General features: G+C 45.9%; 1 protein-coding gene across 2 annotated transcripts in view; it reads right to left on the minus strand.

Moving 5' to 3' along the window:
• Positions 1-25,342, minus strand: part of PRRT1 (proline rich transmembrane protein 1) — a 168,450-nt gene that overhangs the window by 20,814 nt on the left and 122,294 nt on the right. The window contains exon 3 of one of the 2 annotated variants that reach the window (XM_069237184.1): positions 7,241-7,414. In XM_069237184.1, coding sequence (XP_069093285.1) covers positions 7,241-7,414 — 174 coding nt within the window. Of the gene's footprint in view, positions 1-7,240; positions 7,418-25,342 lie in introns of both variants that reach the window. The other variant, XM_069237182.1, reaches the window with a different exon arrangement.

Raw genomic sequence — 25,342 nt, forward strand, 5'->3', positions numbered from 1 at the left:
ACTCCCTCCCCTACACCCCCCACCACCCCTGCCACCCCCCAAAGGTGGCAGGGCCCCCCTCCCCACCCCAACCCCCAACATCACATCACCCATACCCACACGACACGCACGCAGGCACCACCTACACACTTACACGCACACACACCAACATACATGCCTACATCCATACACACAGTCAGACACGCACACCCACATACAAACATACATGCACACAGAAATACCCACAGACATACACGCACTCATTCCCAAAACACGCAACACCCCCGCAAGCATACACGCACTCACACACCCCCTCTACATACACAGACGCACACCCCCATGCACCCACACATCACCCCCCGCCCCCCTCCCCTAACGGACAATCGAGTTACCCGTTCCGTCGATCCTCCGGGAGGGGACGGGAGCCATGGGGGCAGCTCCGCCGACACCACACCGCCAACAGAACACCGCCACGGCGAATCACAGGACGTGATTCGCTGGGCGGGGTTCTGTTGGCGTGGCGGTGGCGGTGGAGGTGGAGCAACCTCCACTTCCCCGCCTCCCACCAGTATGGCTGTTGGCGGCTCTCCATCCGTAAAAGGACAGAGAGCTGCCAACGGTCATAATAGGCAGAGCGGCAAACCGCCACCACTGGCTGTCTTCCGCACGGCGGTCCCTCGGCGGTCTTGGAAAAAGACAGCCGAGGTTGTAATGACCACCATAATGTGCAGTCTAGGTGGAAAGGGTATAGTGGTGCAATTCCTTAGATTGTACTTAGGAAAGGGTTAAAGCACCCATATGAATGTTTAGTTTGAGGTAAAATGTTTTACAAAACATCTTAAATCTCCTTCACAAACACTTTTCTGGAAACTTAAGAGCTGAAGAATAAAAAGACAGAGTGGCCCCATTGGCTGCTTTTAAGTGAGTGAAAAACAGTGACCTCACCTTTAAGGCTCCAGAGACCACCAGTATCCCATCTTGCTCATCAGGTGGCAGTTGCTTCAGTTCTTTTTTACAAGTGTCCACCAGGGAGGGGGAGGGTTGCTTATAACTTAAATGGAGATTTCTTTACAAGAGAACTGATGTTACAGGTAAGAAACTATTCCTTCTCTCGTAGGGGATCTCCATTGATAGTCATAAGCACTTGAATGGAATAGCAAACCCATCCCTAATAATCACGGTGGAAAGAACAGAGAAGAGAAGATAAGACTGGAGTAGGCAAATACATTTCTGAGTGAGGCTTGACCCACCTGAGCATCTACTCTAGCATCTGAATCTAAACAGTAATGCTTGGTGAATGTGTGAACAGATCTCCATGTGGCTGCTCTACAAATGTTGGCAATCGGGACATTTTTCATCAAAGCAGCAGTAGCTGCTTTGCCTCTTGTAGGCCTTAGGTCTAGCTTGACAAAGACTTGTTGGCTTTTTGATAACATAAACGTATGTAGGAGACTATCCAGCAAGAAATAGATTGCTTGGAAGTGGCTAAACCTGTTCAGACAAAGCCATAACTGAAAAAAGCTGGTCTGATCTGTGCATGTTGCGAGTTTTATCGATGTCAAATTTCAAAACCCTTCTAACATCCAAAGAATGAAGACTTCTTTCCACCGGTGTTGAAAGATTCTGAAGGACATTTGGCAAAGATATTGTTTGATTGACACGGAAATCCAAAATAACTTTGGGAAGACATTTAAGGTGAGTTAGTAGAACTACTTTATTACAGTGGGAAATCGTTTAAGGTTCATTAACACATAATTCTTGGATTTTGTTAATCCTACAATCTGATGTGATGGCTACAAGGAAAGCTGTTTTCCAAGAGAGATTCTGCAGAGATGCCTTATGAATGGGTTTAAAAGGATCCTGCATCAGACGTGAAAGGACTACATTGAGCTCCGAGGGAGGAGAAGGACGCCTGATGGGAGGAAATACGTTTTTTAAACCTTCAAGGATATCTCTTATTACAGGTATTTTGAACAAACAGGTTTGTGAAGGAGATTTTCTGGTGGCAGTAGGAGCCGCCAAGTGAACCTTTAAGGAGGAAGATTGTACGCCACATTTCGCCGAATAGAGGAGGTAGGGAAGAATGGTTTCTTCCTGGCAAAAGTAGGGTCTATGTTCTTAGAAGAACACCAAATACAAAATTGCTTGCACTTGAAGTCAAGAAACCGTATGGGTCAACGGATGCTTAGCCTCTTTAAAAATGTCTGTGCAGTCTTGCGGCAGGTTTAGGTGTCCATACTGCACTAGCTCAGGAGCCATGCTGCCAAATTCAAAGAGGAGATTGGGGTGAACTATCTGTCCTCCGAATTTCATTAATAGGTCCGGATGGCATGGCAGCTTGAGATGTGGACGCTGTGACAGGTGAAGGAGATCCATGAACCATCATTGGCGTGGCCACTTCGGGGCTATCAGGATTAGTCTGACTTGTGTGTGACAGCTTGAGGAGGCCTGCTGGGATTAGAGGGATTGGAGGAAAGGTCTAGAAAAAAATGTGTCTGACCAGTCAATCCAAAGAGCATTCCCCAGGGCCCCTGGTTGGAAGTACCCCAAGACGACATCTTGGCATTTTTTGTTTTCTGCTGTGGCAAACAAGTCGATGAGACAAGCTCCATAGTCTGAAGAGGTTTTGCACAACGTTGTTGTGAAAGACCCATTTGTGTTTTTTTTGCAGGGCCCTGCCGAGGGCGTCTGCTTGCACATTTTGCACACCTGAGAGGTGCGTTGCTGTGATCCATAGGCTTCTGGTTATGAGCCATCTCCAAATTGATTGGTCTTCGTGGGACAAAGGTCTGGACCTTGTTCCCCCCTGCTTGTTGTGGTAGTACATGATTGTTGTACTGTCCGCCTGAGCAAGAAGGGATTGGGTCTTGAATGACGGATAAAACGCTTTGAGTGCCAGGTGGACTGCCCTGAGCTTGAGGAGGTTGATGTGAAATGTAATTTCCTTCTGAAACCATTTGCCTTCTGTCTGGAAATGATCCATGTGGGCTCCCCATCCCAGCAGCGATGCATCCATTACTATTGTTTGGGAAGGAGTCAGAGGTGGAACAGTACCCAGTGAAGAAGGTTGATTAGACAGCATCACCACCTCAGAGACTGCTTCATAAGCAGGAAGAGAACGATCTTGTCTTCCCAGTTTCCTGTCACTTGATCCCACTGATCCTCAAGACATTCCTGAAGAGGACACATGTGAAGACATGCATTCGGAGTCAGGAAAGTACATAAGGATATGGAGCAGAGAAGAGAGGACACTGACCTCACCGGAGGATAAGAGGCTTTATGGTGTCGAGAGTGGCTGCTAAGTGCTGCAGAGTCTGCAGTGTATTGGAGATCGACTTGTTGTGGTTGATGTGTAGACCCAACCATTAGAGGACTTCACAAGTCCAGTTTTAATGTCGCTGGGTTTCTTGTGAAGTGGAAGCTTTGCTCAGACAATCGTCTAGATAGGGATAGATGAAGATTCAGTGCCTCCTGAGATGTGCAGCCACTACTGTCATGCACTTGGAGAAGGTTCTGGGGGCCAACTTGAGGCCAAACGGAAGGACCTGGTATTTATAGTGGTCCTGCCCCACTACAAACCTCAAGAACTTGCGGTTTTACTTTGACCTGGGTATATGAAAGTACGTGTCTTGGCGGTCTAAAGAACAGAGCCAATCTCCCTGGCGTAGTTGAGGATAGATCAGATGTAATGTTGATTGTTATGTTGGTTGTCTTTAAGGCGAGAATGGGTCTGAACTCATTCTTGTCTTTTTTCTTCACCAGAAAGAATAGATACCTGTGCCACGTTGTTTGTGGGGGACAACCTCCACCACATTCTTTTGAAGCAAGATACAGATTTCTTTCAGAAGCATGTGTAAATGATGGAAGGATGGTTTTGGTGGTGTGGTCAGGGGAGAGCTGGTAAATCTGAGACAATACCCACGTTGAACAATATTCAGCACCCAGGAGTCTTTTGTGATTTTTTGTCACTATGCCAGACAGTCTGAGATGCTTCCCCCTACCAGAGTGGGTAACTGAAGAGGGGGAAGGGAAGATTCATTGTTTGGCACCAGTTGAGGGTTTACCTCCTTGGGCGGTGTGTTGTGAAGCTCGCCCTTTAGATTGCCTTCATTGATGTTGCTGCTGGTGAAGGTGCTGTTGTTGTAGCTGCTGGTGACTCTGGTACCAATGAGGGGTTTGAACCCTCTGAGGTTAAACCAGCATTGGAATGGCCTGAAGTGACGTCTTTGTTCTTTCATGGTTGACAGCCTTCAGTGTTTTTATTTCAGTCTTCATGTGAGCCATCTCGTCATCTGTGTGGCTGCCAAAGAAGGTAGATCAAGAAAATGGAAAATTAAAAATCCATTGTTGCGATTCTGAGTTCAATGATGTGAGTCTTAGCCAAGAATGACTACTCAAGGCTATGCCATGACAATATTCATGATCAGCCAACAACAATAAATCTGCTGCAGCACTGACTACTTGGTTTGATACCGTGAGGCCTTAGTTCACTAACTCTAGGATGTCCTCTCTCCTATCCCTGGGGAGGTCGTCGGCAAATTGTTGAATAGAGTCCCAGGGCACTCTTTCAGACCTACCCAGGAGGGCAGTAGCACTTGCGGCCTTCATGGTGGCTTAAGCCATGTTACAAACTTTGCGACCCACAGATCTAATTTCCTGCTCTCCTTATCAGGAGGAACAGAAGAAGCAGGCATAGTGGAGTGATACTTTTTGACCTCCGGAATGACTACTGAGTGAGGTGGTGGATCCACTCTATGGAACAGAGGATCTTGTTCCAGAGACCTGTGTTTCTTTTGTAGGCTTGAAGGAGCCAGTTTTGTGGTCGCTGGAGTGAGGAAAAGCTACACTGCAGGCTCCAACAATCCTGGCACCAATGAAAGTAGAGGCCTTGACGGAGACCTTTGTTTGAAGGGTCTCAAAGATAACAGGTGTAGGAACCGACATGTGTATGTTTAATTTTGCTGCACCCCTTACCAAAATCTCTTGGAAGGTAGATATGTTGTCCACTGAAGAGATGTGAGGAGGCAGAGAATCAGTAAGGGTCAGTGGATAGTGTTCTGTTGATGATAATGAGGATGTTGTGTGTCTGGATCAATATCTAGATGTTGGCTTTGTTCGCAAGCATTAGCTATGACGGGGGAAAGCCTAGAAGATGACGAATGCCTAGAATGATGCCTGTGGTGGCGTGATCTATATCGTGTTATGGGCACGATCTAGGCTGTGCAGGTGCTGTAGGGGCAGGAGCAAGGGGCTCAGCTGCAGGAGGTGTAGGCTGAGGAGCGGGGGGAAGTAAAGGGGTGGAGGCAGTGAATCCGGCAGTACTATTGATGATGAAGGAGAATAGGTCCTTGAGTACTCCGAATTAGATGAGGAATATCTATATATATATATATATATATATATATATATGTATGCCTTTTTCTCCTCAACGTCTACATGGAGTTCAACATCGACCTCCCACGATGACTTGACGGTGCCTTGACGTCAATCTCCTCGACAGTGCGAGTCGACGGTGTGTGGAGTCTACCTTGTCTCAATGTCGATCTATGTTGTTTCCTTGACAGTGATCAAGTCGGTGCCATGCCTGGTCTCAACGTTGACTCCCTCGACATCGACCGGAAAAGACAGTGTTTTCGAGGTGGCACTCTCTTTGTGGATCTTCCACATCTCTCAGAGGCAGATATAAGAGCCCTACTAGCTGACTGACCCTCTCCTCGCCGAGGTCTCACCTTGAGACTGGACTTGCTGCCTATGTCGTTCTTCCATGTCATGGAGGCGAATCTTCTCCCTCTCTCTTATGGTACTACGCAAAAGCTTCTTGCATTGATGACACTGCTTGGATGATGACTTGAGGGAAGGCAGAGAATACAGACATTGTGAGGGTCTGTTTTAGCCTTTTTTCTCCCACAGGCAGAGCACTTGTCAAACAGGGAAGGCATGATAAAAGTAAAAAATTACTTCAAATTCCTGTCAGAAAAAGCCTTAAAAAGTGAGTCTAATGAAAGAGGTTAGGTGAAACAGTTTAAACCAAAAACCACAAGTGAATTTTGAAGAAGAAAAAGCCAAAGAGGCCGAGTTCAGTGCTCCAAGATCCTGTCACTAGGTACCGGAGAAAATAACTGAATCAACTGCCACCTGATGAGCATGATGGGATACTGCTGGTCTATGCAGCTTTAAAGGGACAGCCACTGTTTTTTCACTCACATAATAGCAGCCTATGGGGCTACACTGTCCTTTTATTCGTCATCGCTTACTTTTCCAGAAAGGGTTTGTATTGGAGATTTGAGCTGTTTTGTAAAACATTTTACCTCAAACTAAACATTCATATGGGCGCTTTAATCTTTTTCTAAATACAATCTGAAGAATTGCACCGCTGTAGCCTTTTCATCTAGGCTGCATATTATGTTCTTCCTTAAGTGTTTCTACAGGCCTGCCTGAAGTAAGGTGAACATCTACACTTAAGAAGATATTATATAAAGAAGTGACTCAGGATATCTGCACGTGGGCAGAACTATTCAAGTGTTTATGACTATCAATTGGAGATCCCCTATGAGAGAAATGGCCTCTACCCAAGTGACTTTCTGCATACAACCTGGCTTTTGGCAATGACAGTATTTTAGACTCTGTGTAGGAAGGTACTGTTTTTCTACTGCACATGGTAGCATGGATCTAACAATAACATGCCATTGCACCGCACTGATCAATGTTACCCTTGAGGCCATATCTGCTCCGGAAAGGGAAATGCACTATTTTTAGTTGGAGGAGACTGTGTTAGAAGTCTAGATCGATGCAGACATTTGGGCCTGAATGTCAAACAGGTGCTGGGATTAATAAAGAGACTTTTGCTTCAGATGAGACTGTGATCTTCCTATATCTGAATACTGACCATCACTTGGCCTGAACTTTGTAGAACAGAAACTATTGACTGTCCAACAATCCCTGTCTCTCAAACATGCGGCGCTCCAGCAGAGATTGTCATTCTATACTCAAATGACTCCCATGAATGGAGATATGTTTAAGTCACCTGGATGAGAGGTGCATGCAAACCAATTTGTTTGATACTACAATCTTAGCACAGGGCTCCATCTAAGGATCATAGTGATGACTACATATTTGCAGACAGTATTCACCTGGAGCTCAGTGAGATATGAAGAGGGACTAACACACAGACTGAGAAACAGATGCAGACCAAGGGACAAAGGTAGGCAATGAGTGAGCATGGCAACATGAAAAAGATAGAGTGGGTTTAGGGAGTGCTCACCTGGACAGCCTTGATGATGGCGATGATGCCAGTGGGCCAGAAGCAGCAGATAGTGGTGAGCACAGCGATGGGTAGGTAGTCATGAGGTGCTCTCCGTGGTTCCAACACCCCAATTCCGGGGTGCATCTGGCCAGGCGCAATTCCAGGTTGGCCTGCTGTGTTTCCTCCTTGGTACTGCTACCAGATCGTAAAAAGAATTAAAGACCATCAAATATTACAGAATCAAAAAGCATGCATTTAATATCCAACTACAACTGAAATCCACTTCCCTGCCATCCCTCATAGATGGAAGGATAGTAAAATCTAATTTATCCCATACCAACACAAGGAGAACACCACCAGCGATTCATATGTTGGATTTTCAAAGTCCTAGTAACACCTGTAGATGTTTCCAAGTGAAAACAGAAACCAAAAACCCAGTATCCAAAAATATAGTCTCCCTAAAATTTCAATCTGTTTAAAATTTAGTCAACCTCACGCTTCTCACACAGTAGGTCTGGGTTAATTTACAATTGCATTTGTGAGTAAGTGCTTGATATTAGTTCTGGTGCATATCAAAAGGTTTGTAGGGAGATATTAATGCATGCTACATACTTTGGCAGTGATTTTTGGATAATACTTTCCCATTCTATGTCTTCACATGATACTGTTTACATTTTAAATAGTGAATGTGCCAATCTGCGCACAATAAACATGTTACCTTCTCCCACCCTCCAATTAAATATGCCTCAAATGTCAACTGCAATACAGATGCATCTTATATGTACTATCATACAGTAATAAACATCTGCCAACCACGACTTCCCTGAGGAGTCAGAGTGTCATGTGTTTGAGGCTGCCACAAATAACTATTACTTCCTAGGTTTGGGTGAGGTGCTGCTAGCTAGCTGAAATGGTTAGGCTGACCGTTCCAGTGAAGGAACAACTCAGTTGCCCACACATGGTGGTGCGCTGCCCAAAAAACAGTAGTCTCACTCCCATGGTAAAAGTCCTACAACAGAGGCAGCAAGAGGTAAAAGTAGACAAAGACTTGAGAAAAGACAAAGAGATGAAGGTAAAGAAAGTGCAAAATGGGAAGTATAGAAAAAAGGGTAAGGCAAAGAGAGTAATGAGGAAGAAGGAAAGGGAGAGATAGGGCTTAAGACAGAGAGAGAAATTTGTAGAGCAAATAGAGGAAGCTGAAAGACAAACATGAAACATAGAATAAGAAGTCAGGCTTATACAGAGGTATAAAATTGTAAGACAGAAAAAGAGGAAGTGATGGTCAAGTAGAAAGAGATCTGTAAAGAAAGCAGTTAGGAGTGACAATTGTGAAGGGGCATCAGCTGAAATAGAGAAAGAGGACCAGAGAGAAGGAGAGAGGGGTGTGTTTGTGTGTGTGGGAGAAAAACAGAGAGGGAGAGGAAAAGGAGATGAGAGCGAAAATAGAGGCAGCCAAAAAGCTGTATAATAAGAGATAAAGTAAACAGAGGTAAAGTGAGAGAAAGAGGTATTGGAGAGGTGAGGTACGGAACTAATTGTGAGGTAAATTTAGGTAGTGAAAGAGAGCCAGGGGTACAAAGTGGTGAGGTAGTGAGGAAGATGTTAGGTAGAAAGAGAAATTAGATAGAAGGTGCGGCAGAGTGGTGATGTAGAGAAAGGGCTGAGAGCTGAACAGAAAAAGGTAGGGTCGTATAGACATGGAGAGAAACGCCAAGTAAAGATAATAATTTGGCTCTCTGAGAAGTGAAGAAAATGGAGGAGAAATACAGGGAGGTCAGATGGAAAATAGTGCAGCGCGGTACAGAGAAAGAGCTGAGATGGAGGGAGTGTGGACAGAGAGTGATAGATATAGACAGTGAAAGAGAGGCACAATGTCGTGAGAGAGAGATAGAGATGAAGTTGAGTGAGGTTTTACGGCTATATTGAGAGAAGGTGAGAGAGAGGTGAGGTAGATAAAGGTGAGGTAGAGCCAAGATAGAGAGGAAGAATATAGGTAGAGATAGTGAGGGAGGTTGAGAAAAGGTTTTATGAGATAAGGTGAGGTGAAGTAAGGCGAGAGAAATTACACAGAAAGCCTGATAAAAGCCACAAACTGCCTGAGAGTGCAAGGCTGGGTAGGTCAGGCGTTTACACAAATGGGCAGATTTATTTTAAGCACAACTCAGGCCAGCACCCAAAGTTGCTGTGCTGAGTTGTGTAACTGAAAGAAAGCAGTGCAGAGCCACATTATTAAAAATGGCCTGCTACTACCCCTATGCTAATGCACAACCTTTGCACCATGTTAAAAATAAACGTGTGTGTTGTCTAGCACAGGATTGGTACTGGAAACATATCCGTCTAGTATAAAACCCAATGTTTAGACACATTCTTAAACATTCCACATAGTGTATATGAGCATCTAGCATACATGCAATGTGTTGAATGTTTTCAATGAAAACATTTCTCCATGTTAGCACTGAAGGAGGCATTATTTCTTTTTTTTAATAGATATCGTTTTACTGACTGCTTCAACAGACAAGTGCTCAAACATCATTAGTACCCCATGAAACCATGGTATAACACTCATTTTAAGCAGCGCTCGACAAGCCCAAAGCTCCCGCTAACCAGAAACACCCTTCCCTCCCCAACCCAAACCAAGAGCAGGCAGCCAGCTACTTACTGTCAATTAGCCATTGACTAATACACCAAGAACACTCTCCCAAAATCTAAGTCCAACATGCACCTAGGACACTACCTAGGGGTCACCACTCAAACCTTCTCCAGAAACCTAGCCGGCCACCCCCTACTCCTCACCCCTGAAACATCTCCTCATTCAGCCACCCCGATGTTTACCACTATCATCGCACATCCTCTAAAGTCTTACAAGGGTGCCATATTTTTTCAAATTCTCGAGGACAGCCCTACTCACATGCACCAATCCATATTCATTTCCCACTGGCGCAGTGTGGGTGCAATGGGACTTCCCCATTTCCGAACAACATCCGGCCTTGCTACATCCAGGGCCACGTTGCAGAAGAGCAGCGTTTACCTTTCTAGCATCTTCTTCCTACAGATACCAAAGGTGATAAATGTAGTTATAAGTTGTATCTGCACCTCTGTCCCTTCCAATAGGCGTACTCTCACCTTCTCCCAAAATCTCTGCACCGGTAGGCATTCCCACAATATATGCAGCAAGGTGCCCTTCTGGCAGCAGCCCCTCAAACCTGAGGCTTATCCTCCATGCCCCATTTTGTGCAGCGGCTCTCTTGTATAGTATGCACTGTGCAGCAGTTTCAGCTGCAACTGGCAGAAACCCGCTCTCACTGCCACCTCCCTCAGGTAGCGGGAGCCCATGAGTCATCCTGGCCAGGTCTCGCTCCCACCTATCGGGGTCAAACTATGGGCCAACATTGTTGAGTACATCCGGGAGACAGAATGTGCATGTAGGATGGAACCTAGTACCCGGAACGCCAGACAGGACTCCTAAAGTAAATCTGCAAAAAAAGCTGCTTTCCAATGATGTGCAGCACATATGACAAATTATACTCCAGTTTAGGAGGCGTTATTTATTGATGCAAAACTCGGTCTGGCTTCAGTAGATCAGGCTTTGTGTCAAAATAAAAACAAACAATAGGTGCTTACGTGGTGCAAATCACTATCTGCGCTGAGAAAAGGGCAAAATAACATGCAAAATAACTTTTGTGCCGCAATGTAAATACAATTGTAAATTTGTGCTTCTTTGCGTTCTTTTACATGACTTTTACCCGGCGCAAATCACTAGTATGTGTGGCCATTTGTGTTAAGCATGCCGGGATTTCCAATTTTTTCAAAAAAGCTTTTTAGATGAGCAACGTTATTATGCCAGTAATTTCGTTTGTCCACTAACTCTACCAGGGAAACCCTTGAAAGATAGGTCCCTAAGCAACTGTCCACTTTGCTTATGCTTTAAAAGATCTCTGATTCAATTACCTGGGTGCTTTGACTTCTGGCACAGCAGAGCGCTTCTCATTAAGGCAGACACTTAGCCAATTAACCCAGGGTGGCCCGAACTAGGGTATAAAGAGCTCAGATGGCTGCTGAAAGGTGAGAGAACTAGGGCTGTTTCCCTGACAAGTTCCCTGCGGTGGATGAAGAGGAGGGGGAGGAAGGCTGCTGGGTGGCACCATGTAGTCTAAGCTTTCCTACCTCTGTATGACCTGTACAGGGGGTTGACATGTTGTTGACCCTGAAACTGCTGCGTCCCTCGAAAGGACGAGCTCAGGCCAAACCCCCCCAAACCTACGGAATGGTCTGTAAGTTGTGTAGAGTGTCTGGACACCCAGAGATTTGGCAGTGGCCTTACTCTCCTTAAATCTTTCTAGAGCCGAGTCAACCTGAACCAAAGTCTAGATCTATCAAATGGATGATCATGAAAGAGGACTGTACTGAGGAAAAACCCTGATCCTCTGAGCCATGCATTCCTTCTGGTAGCAACTGAAGCCCCCATGGCTCCAGCAACAGAGTCTGCAGTATCCAGGCCCGATTGCATCACTAGTTTCACAGCCGCCTAACTATCTTGGAAAAGTTCAGTAAAATGACCCTGTGCATCCTGCAGCAAATTAGGGATGACCTCCTTTGCCGAATCCATCAACGCATGAATGTACCTGCCAAGAAAACATGTTGCATTGACGGATTGCAGTGCCATGCTTCCTGAAGAAAATATCTTTTTCACCAATTCCTCCATACATTCAGATTCTCAATCAGCAGGAGTCATAGGGAAGGACCCAGGAGCAGATTTAGATGAACAAAAAGCTTGCACAACCAGGCTTTCAGGAGTTGGATGTTGATTCAGGAACTGCAGTCACCTGGTGCAACTCTATGCCTACTGGCAATGGATTTAGAAACTGCAGGAGTAGTAACAGGCTTCTTCCATATATCTAATATTGGCTCTAACAAGGCGTCATTAAGTGACAAAGTAGAAGAATAGAGCACATCAAAATATTAGACTTTAATTCTGTAGTAGGCAGAGTTAAGTCTAAAAGCTCTGCCGCCTTTCTAATTACTCCATGGTATGAAGTAACCTCCGGAGGAAGTATACTCCCAGGGGATAACAATTCCCACTCAGGGAATGTGTCTAGTCCACTCGCTACTTCAATTCCTTGAAAATCATTGGAAGGCAAAGGTATCTCTCCTTCCTCCAGCTACTGCTGCTCTTCCGAATACTGCTGTTCCTCTAACATGCGAAGAAGACTCCTCCCGAGGCCTGGATCTTCGACGGCCTCTCTTCTCCTTTTTCGCTTTTGTCAGAAAGAGCTTCGCCTCTCCTTCTTTAAGAGCCTTTGGATTAATGTTCTGACAAGCCGAGCATCTACTGACATCATGGTCCGAACTTAAACACCGAAGATAGTTCTCATGAGGGTCAGTCACCGACATATGACCCCCACACTCCCTACAAGGCTTAAAGTCAGATTTCTTTGGGAGAGATATTGTAGCAATAAAAATAGCTGCCTCGAAACAGTTGTAACAAAACGGAGAGGTAGAAAAAATGTTAGCATCAAAGGCACGGAAAAAAGGGAACTTACGTCAGCACACTGGCAAGGAATTCTTATGGCTCCGACAACGTCAGACAGAGTTGCATGCAGAGCCGTGATGTTGTGACGTCCTCATAATCGTGGAAAGCTACAAAAAAAGATTTCTGTCTAATGCTGGCGCATTGGGAATATTGTTCGAATGCTGGTGCATTGGGATTATTCAAACGGTGAGGAATCCACAGGTAGATGTATCCATCAGAAATTTCTGTTTTCATGCCTATCCTGAAACACATATAGTTGGATTCTGCCTTCAGACTGATTCAATGCATTCCAGGTTGGGGCCTAGAACCTCCAAGGTTCTGCCTGCATGTTTGGTCCAGATGAAACCTCTTTGGGCAATAGGAGGTGCAGATACAAAGTGCAGGGTCCTGTCAGAGAGTGCGTCTTTGGGACTATTTTGCCTTTCTGCCCAACATTCCTTGTGGCAGGCACGGAGTATTCAAAATGTGATCATAATGCCCAATTATTTGGAGCCAGCATAGTGTTTTATGTGGTAGTACCTCTTCGGGATCAAACATATTCTGGCTGCTTGGGTTTTGAGTGTTTGCACTGTGGAAATTAGCTTCCTTGGGAGCCCAAAGATCACAACGTTGCAATAATCTAACTGTGGCAATGTCTTTATCAACAGAATCAGGTGGGCTCTTCAGAGGGGTGTAAGGCATTTCACAATCACAGAAACAGTATCTGAAGGACGGGACTCTGTTAGATGCTTCTAACTGCAGATTTCTGTACCTTTAGAATATCTCCAGGCACCAGACTAAGTCCGTAAGCGTTTACACAGCAGTGCTCCCACATGTTGACATATGGCACTGTGCAGCTCCATGTTGACTGTTCGGTGCAGATGTGACAAATGGAACTGCATATAAGGGTGACCCCACTGCACTAAGTTCCTTTCTTTCTGTGCCTTCGAACGCGGATCAGGAGCTCTGCTCCCTGTTTTCTTCATCGGTTTGACAACATTTCTTCTTCACTATTTTCAACCAGTGTACAAGGGTACTGTGTCTCCTCTAAAAACTACAGGATTTAAACAATATCAGGAATTTTGCAAACAAATGTCTGTGACAGACTCACATGGAGGTATGCCTTTGGTGTTTGGGCTCCAACACCACTCCGGGTCCACAACTCCAAGATATTTGAAGAATTTTCTCTCAATGGGAAGGCAGTTAGGGGACTTAAAGCAAAGCTTTACGTCAGCAAGCAGCTGAAATAACTGGGCAAATTGCCCTCTTACTAGCAGTCAAGAGATCTTGCTGTGCGTCTTTGGCATTCTTCCGGATGTCCCGAGCCCCCTTTACGATCCGCAGGTCCTCCAGTCGGGTTACTGGTGGCCGATCCATCCTCGGAGCAGTATGTGCTTCTCAAACATGCTTCGGGGCTGACTCCCACTCGATGTCTAAATCGGTACCATCCCTTCAACTTCAACGTCGGCCTATACACCGCCGGTACTGGGAGAGGATCCTCTACCAATAAATACTGCTGTCTCAGTCTGAACCAACTGAGGTTGTGTCCAAAATCCACTTTGACACCCCTGGTTTCCATACAATCAGATTCAGATAGAACACTCTCTCTGTCTTAGACCCACCATCAGGTGCTCAGCCAACTTTTTGTTTCAACTCTGATCATAAACTTATATTTCCGAGATGACAATAGAGATGATGGGGGTGACTTGCCTTTCATTAGGATGAAACCACTCTCTATATTGACTCACTGGAGGCCAGTGGGCTTGATACTTCTCCATCAATCCCACCATACCATCAACGAAGAAAACTGCTTTCTTTCCTATGGTGATTAGATTTGCAATTGAGGTTTTTGACCAACAACTCCTTTCTGTTGAGGTAAAGTCTACTCACAGAGGTTATACAGCCGGGACAGGCTTCTTCTGAACCTTTGTTTCTATTTAATGGAGACCTTTCTGCCACATTGATGGGCATTCAGGGGAAGCTTTGTTCTTGCCCTCCAGTGAACAGACAGGCTGCCAGGTGACAGACCGGCACAAGGTGAAACTTATTTTGTGAGTCACCATCCAAGTCCGGAGAGTCTCGTGGTTCAAGCTTCTATGAGCATGATGAACCCCAATTCACTTCCAGTACTCCCAAATCCACCTGGACAGCAAGTCAAAGAGAACTGGGGCAATCGGGAAGCTGATGTTCTCCTTCCCCAGCCTAGCCTTGAAATCTGTCAATAGCAAGCTGTCTGCTTGGCCAATATACTCTCCGAGACATGGTCAGCGAGATCTTGCCAGCAGTCCTTGAAAACATGCAGGCCTCCCTGGCTCGAACCATTCAGGTTGATGAAGCCAGATCCAACGCTCCCCCCAGGGATGGCAAAGGATCACATTTGATACATGGGTCCTCCAGATACTTTAGCGGAGCTATGCTCTTCCATTGCTTTTCCATCTGCAGCATTTAACACCCAGATGATAGCAGCAATCAGAAAAGCACTTGACCATTTTGTTTCAGTGTAGGAAGCTGGCCTGGTGTGTGGCGGGTACCCAAGGTACTTACACCTTATACCAGGTCCAGGAATCCCCTCTTAGTGAAGTGTAGGCAGTATCTAGACGCGAGGCTCTATAAAGGAAGCTGTGGATGAGCAGCCAAGGCTCATCTAGGAGACATGCGAATCTCATCCAATACCACTGTAGTCACACAACACTTACATACATGAAAGAAAACACTCAGTTGTACAAAAATAAAGGTACTTTATTTTTTAAACACAATACTACAAAATACTAGAAGGGCAATCCTCCAATAGGAGGTAAGTAATACACTAAATATATACACTAGCAATCAGAAATAGGCATAGAAAAGGTTAGAAAACCGTGCAAATAGCAACAACCAATAGTGACCCGTGGGGGGGCACAAACCATGTACTAAAAAATGGAATGCAAACATAGGACCCCCACCTAGGTAAGTGGAATGTGTAGAGGGGAGCTGTGGATACTACAACACCACAGAGGTAAGTAATGCCACGCCCCCAGCAACCAGGAAAGCAGGAGTACATCACTGGACTTTCAAAAAACCACCCAAAAGTAAGAAAAGAAGAAAAAGAAGACACCCAGAGAAGACTGCAAGAAAACCAGCAGTGGATTCCTGAAGAAAGAAGACCTGTGGAGAGAGGGGACCATAGCCAAGAGTCACAGTGGAGTCCAGGAGGAGTAGGAGCTTCTAACCACCCAGCTGTAGTTGCAGGGGTTGGTCGCCGGTGATGAAGAACAGGTCGGCACTGCAGCCCGGGAGCCGGAGAAGAGTTCCTGATCGATGCAGAAGATGTCCCGCGCTGGAAGGAAGATTGCAGATAGGTGTCGGTGCAGAAATTCCACCAACAAGCCTTGGCAAATGACAAACTTGCAGTTAGTGGAAAAGTGGTGCTGCCGGGGACCAGTAATGCCCAGGAGGACTCAACCCACGAGGGGGAGTCACAGGGGACCCTCAGCATCGCAGGGAGTCCACAGGAGCAGAGACAGCACCCACAGTAGTCCCACAGTACGGGGACAGAGGTGTAGCAGAAGAAGCCCACGCAGCACTACAAAAGAGGGTTTCACACTGCCGGAGAACCAAGCAGGAGGCTCTGCTTTGCAGGAAGCAGTGCTGGGGGCTGGAGCTACACGTCACCTGAAGATCCCTTCAAGGAGATGCAACCAAACCTTGGTAGCTGCAAGAGACGCAGTGCATGGGGGTACTTTCCTGCATGGGAAGGCAAAGCCTCAACTCCACCAAAGTTGGAAAGCAGTCAGAGAGGCTTAAGAGGACTACTTCAGGCCACCACCCATGATGCAGGATCCGCGCAGCTCAAGATGAGGGGAGATCCACTCAGCCAGTCGTCACTTGCTATAGGTGCCCACGGTTGCAGGGGAGTGACTCTTTCACTCTAAGGGAGATTCCTTCTTTTTATTGTGCAGTCTGAAGAGCTGCTGTCTTCTGAGGATGCACGGCTGGGGAAATGCTGCAAAGCTGGAAGGAGCCGTGGAAACAGAGTTGCAGAAGTGTCTTCTCCGTTGATTGCAGTGTTGTCGGTTCCTGGAGGGTCCAGTTGCAGTTTCAGTGGCCAGAAGTCGAAGAGGAGGTTGCAGAGGAATCCTGCTGGAGTCTTGCAAGCCGAATCTGAGAACCCACCCAAGAGAGAGACCCTAAATGGCCCTTAAAAGGGGATTGGTCACCTAACCAGGAAAGAACCCATCAGGAGGGGGCTCCGACATCACCTGCCTGGATTAGCCACTCAGAGGCTCCCAGAGTCCCCTGCCAACCTTAGAAACAAGATGGCAGAATCCAGGGACCCTCGGGGGGAGCTCTGAGCACCACCCCTGGGGTGGTGATGGACAGGGGAGTGGTCATTCCCCTTTCCATTGTCCAGCTTCGCGCTAGAGCAGGCACTGGGGGTCCCTGAACCGGAGTGGACTGGTTTATGCATGGAGGGCACCAAATGTGCCTTTCAAAGCATACCAGTGGCTTGGGGAGGCTACCCCTCCCAAGACATTCACACCTATATCCAAAGAGAGAGGGTGCTACCTCCCTCTCCCAAAGGAAATCCTTTGTTCTGCCTGCAGATAAAGCAGCAGGAGGGAGGAAACCTGTCTGAGGGGTGTCAGCAGCTGGGCTGCTGGGAAAATGCTATAAGACTGATGGTAGCAATGCTGGGGATCCTCTAAGGAGCCCCCAGGGTGCATGAAATCATACTTCCAATTCATGCAACAGTATTGAAGTATGATTCCGACATGTTTCATACCAAAAATGCCCAGGTTCGGAGTTACAATTATGTAGCTGGACATAGGTAGTTACCTATATCCAGTACACGTGTAAAATGGTGTCCCCACACTCACAAAGTCCAGGAAAATGGGCCTGGAGTTTGTGGGGGCACCTGTGCTAGTGCAGGGATGCCCTCACACCCAGGTACCTGCACCCTGCCATCTGGGCTGAGAGGGCCTACCATAGGGGTGACTTGGTGCAGTGACCTGTAGTGAAAACGGGCGCATGCACCTATTTCACGCAGGCTGCAATGGCAGGCCTGCAGAACACTCTGCATGGGCTCCCTATGGGTGGCAGAATGACTGCTGCAGCCCATAGCGATCCACTGAAACCCCAATGCCCTGGGTACCTAGGTACCATATAGTAGGGACTTACCTGGGGGGATCAGTATGCCAATTGTGGGAAGAAAAAGGTACAATTTACAGGAGAGAGCAAAACTACTGGATCTCAGTAGACACAGACAAACACTCTGACAACAGGCAGAAAATGGGGGTAACAATGCCAAGAAAGAGGGTACTTTCCTACATTCAGGAGATGCAAAATCTCCTGTGGAAAGAGCCCAGAAAGAGAGTACCGCCTTGAAAATGGGTACTGGTTTTTACACTACCTTATTTCCTCGTGCCGAAGAGGGATTGAGGCTTTTGTTCTATTTTAAATCTCAGCACTATGAATGCCTTCCTTTCAGAAGGACAGTCACAAAGCTCACAGTGGCCCAGGACACTGGATGGCTGCCTCTCACCTGTAGGACTATAACTTTCATGTGCTTGTCCTGCGGTACCATAGACGTTACATGCGGTTCAAGGTTGGCCAGAAACATTTTCCGTTTGCCCTGCTCCCCTTCAGCCTTACCAGTGCACTTCAAGAGTTCACAAAAGAGATGGCGGTTGTAGCTGCCCATCTTCAGAATTTGGGGATACCAATTTTCCCTTATCTTGACGACTGGCTGTTGAAGGCGGGCTCTTCACAGTCAGTGGTAGACTACCTCCAGATAATGTGAATCCTGATATCACTGGGGTTCACAATTAGCATACTCAAGTCACATTGACTCTTTAGCAGAAGCTTCCTTTCCTTGGAGCCTTCTTAAATATGGTGCATTTCAGGGCCTTCCCTCAATCAGAATGGTTCCAGGACATTTGAGCTATGATCCCAATGTCTCAGCTTCAGCCCTAAGATTTTTGATAGTGTCTCTAAGTATTCGTGGCCCCTTGACATCCTGCATACTGGTCACTGACAATGCCAAGTGGCATACGCAAGCTCTGGATATGAAGTCTCAATGGGAGCCAAACATTAAGGCAACCTGATAGATTCCATCTCCATCCAGGTTTCAGAGGAGAATGCAAAAGATTTGTAGTGGTTGTTGGATGGTCATAACTGGCCCAGCAGCAGACTCCTCGCCTTTCCCCACACAGATCTGACTATGGCGATGGATGCTTTGCTGTTGGGTTGGGGAAGCACTCTAAGAGAGGTGGAGATCATGAGGACTTTGATTGTTGGTGGGGACCAGTATCCACACCAACCTGTTAGGAGCTGCATGCAATTCATCCAGTGCTGAAGGTCCCCCAACCATCCATCAAATGGATGCTGGTACAGGTCCTCACAGCCAAAAATCACAGTCATGTGGCACTGCAACACGCAGAATGGTGTTGGGTCCTTGGTTCTTTGCTGAGAGTTCTTTTATCTTCTGGAGTTGACAGGGACAGCAGGGTGTTTCCCTAGTTGTGAACCACCTGGCAGCATCCTTTATTTAACACCAGGGAAAATGAGCTCAGCCGACGGCACCTGGTGGAGTACCAGTGACAGGAGCACAGTGGAAGTGGTACACTGCATCTTTCAACAACAATAAGAACCCTGGTTGGATATTTTCATCACAGCTGAGGATACACAGTGTCAAAGCTTTTGGAGTTCCCAAGAAGGCTCTCTCTTGAAGGTGCATTCCAGCTGGAATATGGGACTCCTAAACCCCCTTCTGTGCCTACACCACTACTCCCCCTAGTTCTGAAGAATATCAGAAACAACTGGATCCAAATCATCCCAGTGCTCCAGACTGAGCTAGGGGACTGTGGTACCCAGAGCTCCTGGAAATAAGCATCTGTCCCTCGATCTGCTTGAGGAGGATCTTCTGTCACAGCAGCTGTGCACCCGGGTTTGCAAAATCTAAATCTCCATACACAGAGACTGAGCTGCGGAAGCTAACTGCATTCAGTCTCCCACCTGAGGTTGTGGATGTTATCCTTGTTCCACACCGTCCCTCTCCTATGTCCATTTATGTCAGGCTTTGGTGTGGTCTGCAACACACATTCCAACTGCCAGAAATCATATTTTATGTCTTTAGCCCAGCAAGGACTTCCCTTAGAGATTTTATGCTGGCCCTTTGACCTTTTTATGCTTGCCAGACGAACAATCTTTATTGTGATGAGGTTTCTAAAAGGGTGAACATGTTTCCCCCTAAACCCTTTGTGATGACACAGAGAGATCTTAATTTGATCTGGACTTTCCTAATGTGTACTCCATTCGATCCAATGCACAGCTGCTCATTCTGTCTTCTCACTCTGAAGTCTATGGGCCTGATTTAGATATTGGCAGAGGGGACTACTCCATCACAAATTTGACGATATCCCAACTGCCGTATTACAATCCCATGATATTCTATGGGGATCGTAATACAGCGGATGGGATATCTGTTACGTTTGTGACTGAGTATTCCATCTGCTGACATCTAAATCAGGCCCCATGTTCCTTGTCATGATTTCTTCTGCCATTCACATGAGTAAGCTTCAGGCTCCTTTGGTGCAACTACCCTATGCCACCTTTTTCCCCAAACAAACTGGTGTTGGGGACCAAGGAAGCCTTTCTCTTAAAAGTCATGACTTCCTTCATACTGGCCAATCCATCACCATCCCAACATTCTTTGCTACACCACATCCCTCCAAAGAGGAGGAGAGACTTTATCAGCTGGGTCCCAAAAAACACTTGAGCTGTTACATCGACTGCACCAAAGGCCATCGGGTAGACGATCAGCTTTTGTGTTTTTTTTTTTTAGGGACAAAGAAAGACAACAAAGTGCAAAAAAGGAATTTGTCAAGGTGGATAGTCCTCTGCATCAAGATCTGCGATGCATTGGCCGAGAAGGAGCCTCCGGAAGGACTGAGCATTTAACCAGGGCAAAGGCTTCGATAACCTTTATTGGCAGGAGAAGTGACTAATCTCGACATTTGTCGGGGTGCAACATGGGCGTCGATGGGCCAATTGGAAGGGTATTTCCCCCGTTCGGTCCTCCAGGACTTTTTAATTTGAGCCCATTCCACAAACTCTCCTACTTGGGAGGTACTGCTTTGGTATGTCTTTTAAAGGTGAGAAGTATGTTGGTTAGAATGATCCATCCTTCTGGTGGATACTCTAACTCTAACTGCAGATTCCTCACTACCCTTCCGCCTCCCAGTTCTGGGCAATAGTTTATTTTCCATCTAAAAGGTACCAAAGCCAATCTGCACGCTGCTACACTGATTGATTTTTGGGCTCCCAGAGTGTGGACAGGGGAAAGAAACAAACTGATGTAAGCGAGCTGGGGTTAAATATGCCAAATACTAGCGCACAATAGCACTGCTGTGTAATGATTTCCAGATCCAAGTATGGCAACTGGGGATATTCTAAGGGGAAGGAATCTATGGTTAGACAGGGTATCCACCAGAAAGAGTGGTGCTGCCGAAGTTAAGTAACTTGTTCTTCTTCTCCATTCAGCCTGCCCAAAAAAAGACTCAGAAACAGTTTTTAAAGGTCACACGTAAGACGTAACAACTGAATTACGAAACACAGTGATGACCATACATCTTTGCCATAGGTGGTAATACTGTAATCGTGCCTGTGCTCAACAACTATAGCACAGAGGTTCATCTGCACCACAATACTAGTCTTCTACTCTTGCAGTGGTGCCTGCACTCAATGACGGTAGCAGACAGATTCATCTTTCACCATAATAGACTTCTCAACTAGACACTGGTGCCTGTAAAAAACAACAATGGCATACAGGTGTAGGAGTTTTTTCTGATGCTATTGCCTTTAAAACAATTATGCTATGACCTGTTAAAGTGCCTTTTTTGACTTCTACTAACAAGTCCTCAGCTAGGCCTCTATGCTATCTTGTTCAAAATAGATATCTCAACCTGCAATATTATTGTTTATTATTTCTACTTCACGCAGTCAATGTAATGCATAATTGCTTATCTCCAGATGACATTGTTCTTGAAGAAAACTTTTCAAACATGGGCTCAATAAAGTTACAACTTACAAAGCTTCTTCAACATCCTCGCTGTATTACAGTCATTCACAATAGTTCACTGTTGTTTTGTAACTAATTTATTATACCATCTCTGATTATTTTAGCCCTTCTTGTAGAATCAATATTCATGTAGAAGGATTGTGCTCAGGTAAGTAAGGCAATATGAAGCTTATTTTTTCGGTATAAACCGTCAAATTTGGGGGTGAGCCAGAGACCTTTCCGATGCTAATAGAGATGATGTCTGATTTTTTACAAATTTTGCTACTCATTGGAAGTTAAAATACTATTTGGCCAAATTTTTGAATTACCCTTCATGGCAATGACTTTATGCATCTTCACTTTACAAGTTTTGTATTGTACCTTTGCATTTTTGGTAAGACATTTTTCTACGTTTTCTAATTCTGTCCTGGCACTCATTTATTGAGCCTGCCCTTTAAATGACTGAATTTGTGATATACTGTTTTTTATCTTATCTAGGGACACATTGCCTTATGAAACTGTGGTGTCTTTTGGGGTGTAAGATTTTCGGGGTTCCTCAGACCCCCAAAAATGTGGTATTAGAAAATGGTTAGGAGATAAGGGGAGTGCCTTTAGAGGTTCATTTTTGGCCTGTTTCCAAGCCTGTCTTCTACCTTCATTCCAGAGTCTACAGCTTTTTTTACAATTATTTTATTAAAGTTGTTGCAATCAACCAATTATAAACAGCAATATAACCAAGAGAAGCACACAGCGTCTAACATACATCTTTGTGCAGGATAATGGGCAAAATACCAAGAAAAAAATGTCAAAATAAATCAGCACAAATATAAATAAAAGGAAAGAAAAAAATATACAAGGATATACAGTTCTAGGAATCAGGGGAATAGGTTGACACAGACAATAATTAAGCGAGCTCGAGCCTTGGGGCCTTTGGCCTTAAGAATAACAGATGCAAGTTTGTAAATCTGTAGAAACAATGACCACCATTCCGAGGCCGTGGGAGGAGTAAGTTGTACCCATGCTATGAAGATACACAACCGGGATACAGTGATCACGACTGATACCACCGAAATTGGGTTGATATGAGGTTTGTAAGCCAACGTAATATCCTTAATCGACCGCTCAATAGGATAATCCAGATGAAAAGATCATAATTGTGCAACACCAGACCAAAACGTTTTAAGTGCAGGGCAAACTGCAAACACTTGAGTCAGGATATCATCATTCTTATCCCCAGCCCTAAATGTCAGATTATGTACAATTAAATCTCAAACTTGTACTTATTTAGAGAAGGACTGCTGGGGAAAACCATGACGTGTTTGCAGAGTAGAAAAAGCACAAACTACTAAGGGGGTCATTCTGACGGCCGGGGTCGGCGGTAGCACCGCCAACAGGCTGGCGGTGCTCCGCCGGGCATTCTGACCGCTGCGGTACAGCCGCGGCCAGAAACGGAAAGTCGGCGGTGTACCACCGACTTTCCGCTGCCCATGGGAATCCGCCATGGCGGCGCAGCTTGCTGCGCCGCCATGGGGATTCCGACCCCCTCACCGCCATCCTGTTCCTGGCGGTTCCGCCTGCCAGGAACAGGATGGCGGTGAGGGGTGTCGTGGGGCCCCTGGGGGCCCCTGCAGTGCCCATGCCAACGGCATGGGCACTGCAGGGGCCCCCGTAAGAGGGCCCCACTTTGAATTTCAGTGTCTGCTCAGCAGACACTGAAATTCGCGACGGGTGCTACTGCACCCGTCGCACATCCTCCACTCCGCCGGCTCCATTCGGAGCCGGCATCCTCATGGAGGGGTGTTTCCCACTGGGCTGGTGGGCGGCCTTTTGGCGGTCGCCCGCCAGCCCAGTGGGAAACCCAGAATACCCGCGGCGGTCTTTTGACCGCGCAGCGGTATTCTGGCGGTTCCCTCCAGGCGGGCGGCTCCCGCCGCCCGCCGGGGTCAGAATGACCCCCTAAATTTGAGTCTGACTGGCGCCCCTTGCTCACACATATTCGCCGTCAAGGAAGGTTGGGGAGTGTACATCTTACAATGTCTAGGACCCTTCCGGCTTCAGATACGTAGGTTCTCTCCTCCACAGTGTTGGCAGGAAGCTCCCCATAACCCGATTATATCCCACTCTTTTCTGGAAAATGCCTGTGATACTTTTAAAGACCAAATTTATATAAACTTGCCAGGCTGTCCTCTTGGTGGTCCACACTTGCTAATTTAACTGGGAGGATTGCTGTTGCAGCAAGACTAAATAATGGATCAGAGGGGCCAGACATCCTGCCAACATTTTGGCAAAGATGTTAGCATCAGAGTGGATTAAGGAGATTGGGCGGTATGACCCTCTCTCCTCTTGTGGTTTTTGTTTTTTGAGAAACACAAAAATGTCAGTAAGATTCCAAGAGGCTGGAATTTCAGAACCATTCCCAATACTTCATACCAAGTTCAAGGAAAGGGGAAGTAAAACATGACTAAACATCTTGTAAAATTCCAGTGGAATAGCGTCCGACCCCGGCTGCCTTTCCTGACTGTAATGCCCTAATTGCCCCTTCAATCTCTTGAATTTTTATATCCTTCGCTAATTCCACAGTCTGGAATGGACTAAAACGAGGAGACACGAACTTCGAATATAAACATTAATTCAAGATTGTACGACAGGTACATAACTGTTCCACAGTGGCAGGAGAATCATGGTGGAGAATACCATCATTGCACTTAATGCTTTTGATTATGTTCTTATTTCGCCATTCCGTTATTTGTTTGGGCAAATGTTCTCCCAGTACTCATATTGAAGAACCCTACGGTTTAAATACTTATGGCCTGATTTAGATCATGGCGGAGGCGGATACTCCATCACAAACATGAATTATATCCCATCTGCTGTATTATGATCCCAATATATCCTATGAAGATCATAATACGGAAAACAGGATATCCGTCACGTTTGTGGCGAAGTAATACATCTGCTGACAGTTAAATCAGGCCCTATGTCTGCATTTTTTCTCACAATCGTCTATCCAGCTTGGAACAAAGATTCACTAGGGTGGAATAGATAGAAGACTCATCCTGATCTCTATCCTTAATTACTTGGGAATTTCTGGTATTCAACCTCCCGGTGCTGGCTATGGCATCTAATGATTTCTTCTTTCTGCAATCTATTAGCCTGCCAGATGAACTGAAGTGTAATGCTACTTATATACGTCTTCATTGTATGCAACACTACGTGAGCTGCAGTAGAGTTGGTATTAGCTAAGATAAATTCCCTAAGAGAATCATTCATTCAATCAATATAATCCGGATTAGAGAATAGAAATCTAGGAAATGTAAAACCCTACCTTTCCTTGCTAAGAGCAGGGAGCTGTAAGTCCAATAAGACCAGGTTATGCTCTGAGGTAATTTTGGGACAGACTTCCATACTTCCAAACTGAATGAACTGCTGGGTTTTAAAAACCATGTAAATCCGTGAGTAATGTCTATGTGGTACAGAAAAAAAGGTATAACCAGGACTCTTGGGATACAGAGTACACCAGAGACCGACTAAACCATGAACCTGTGCCAAATCACAAATGGAAACTCTTTTTCAC

The sequence above is a fragment of the Pleurodeles waltl genome, chromosome 6 (genome assembly GCF_031143425.1).
Source record: "Pleurodeles waltl isolate 20211129_DDA chromosome 6, aPleWal1.hap1.20221129, whole genome shotgun sequence".
Taxonomy (NCBI): Eukaryota; Metazoa; Chordata; class Amphibia; order Caudata; family Salamandridae; genus Pleurodeles; species Pleurodeles waltl.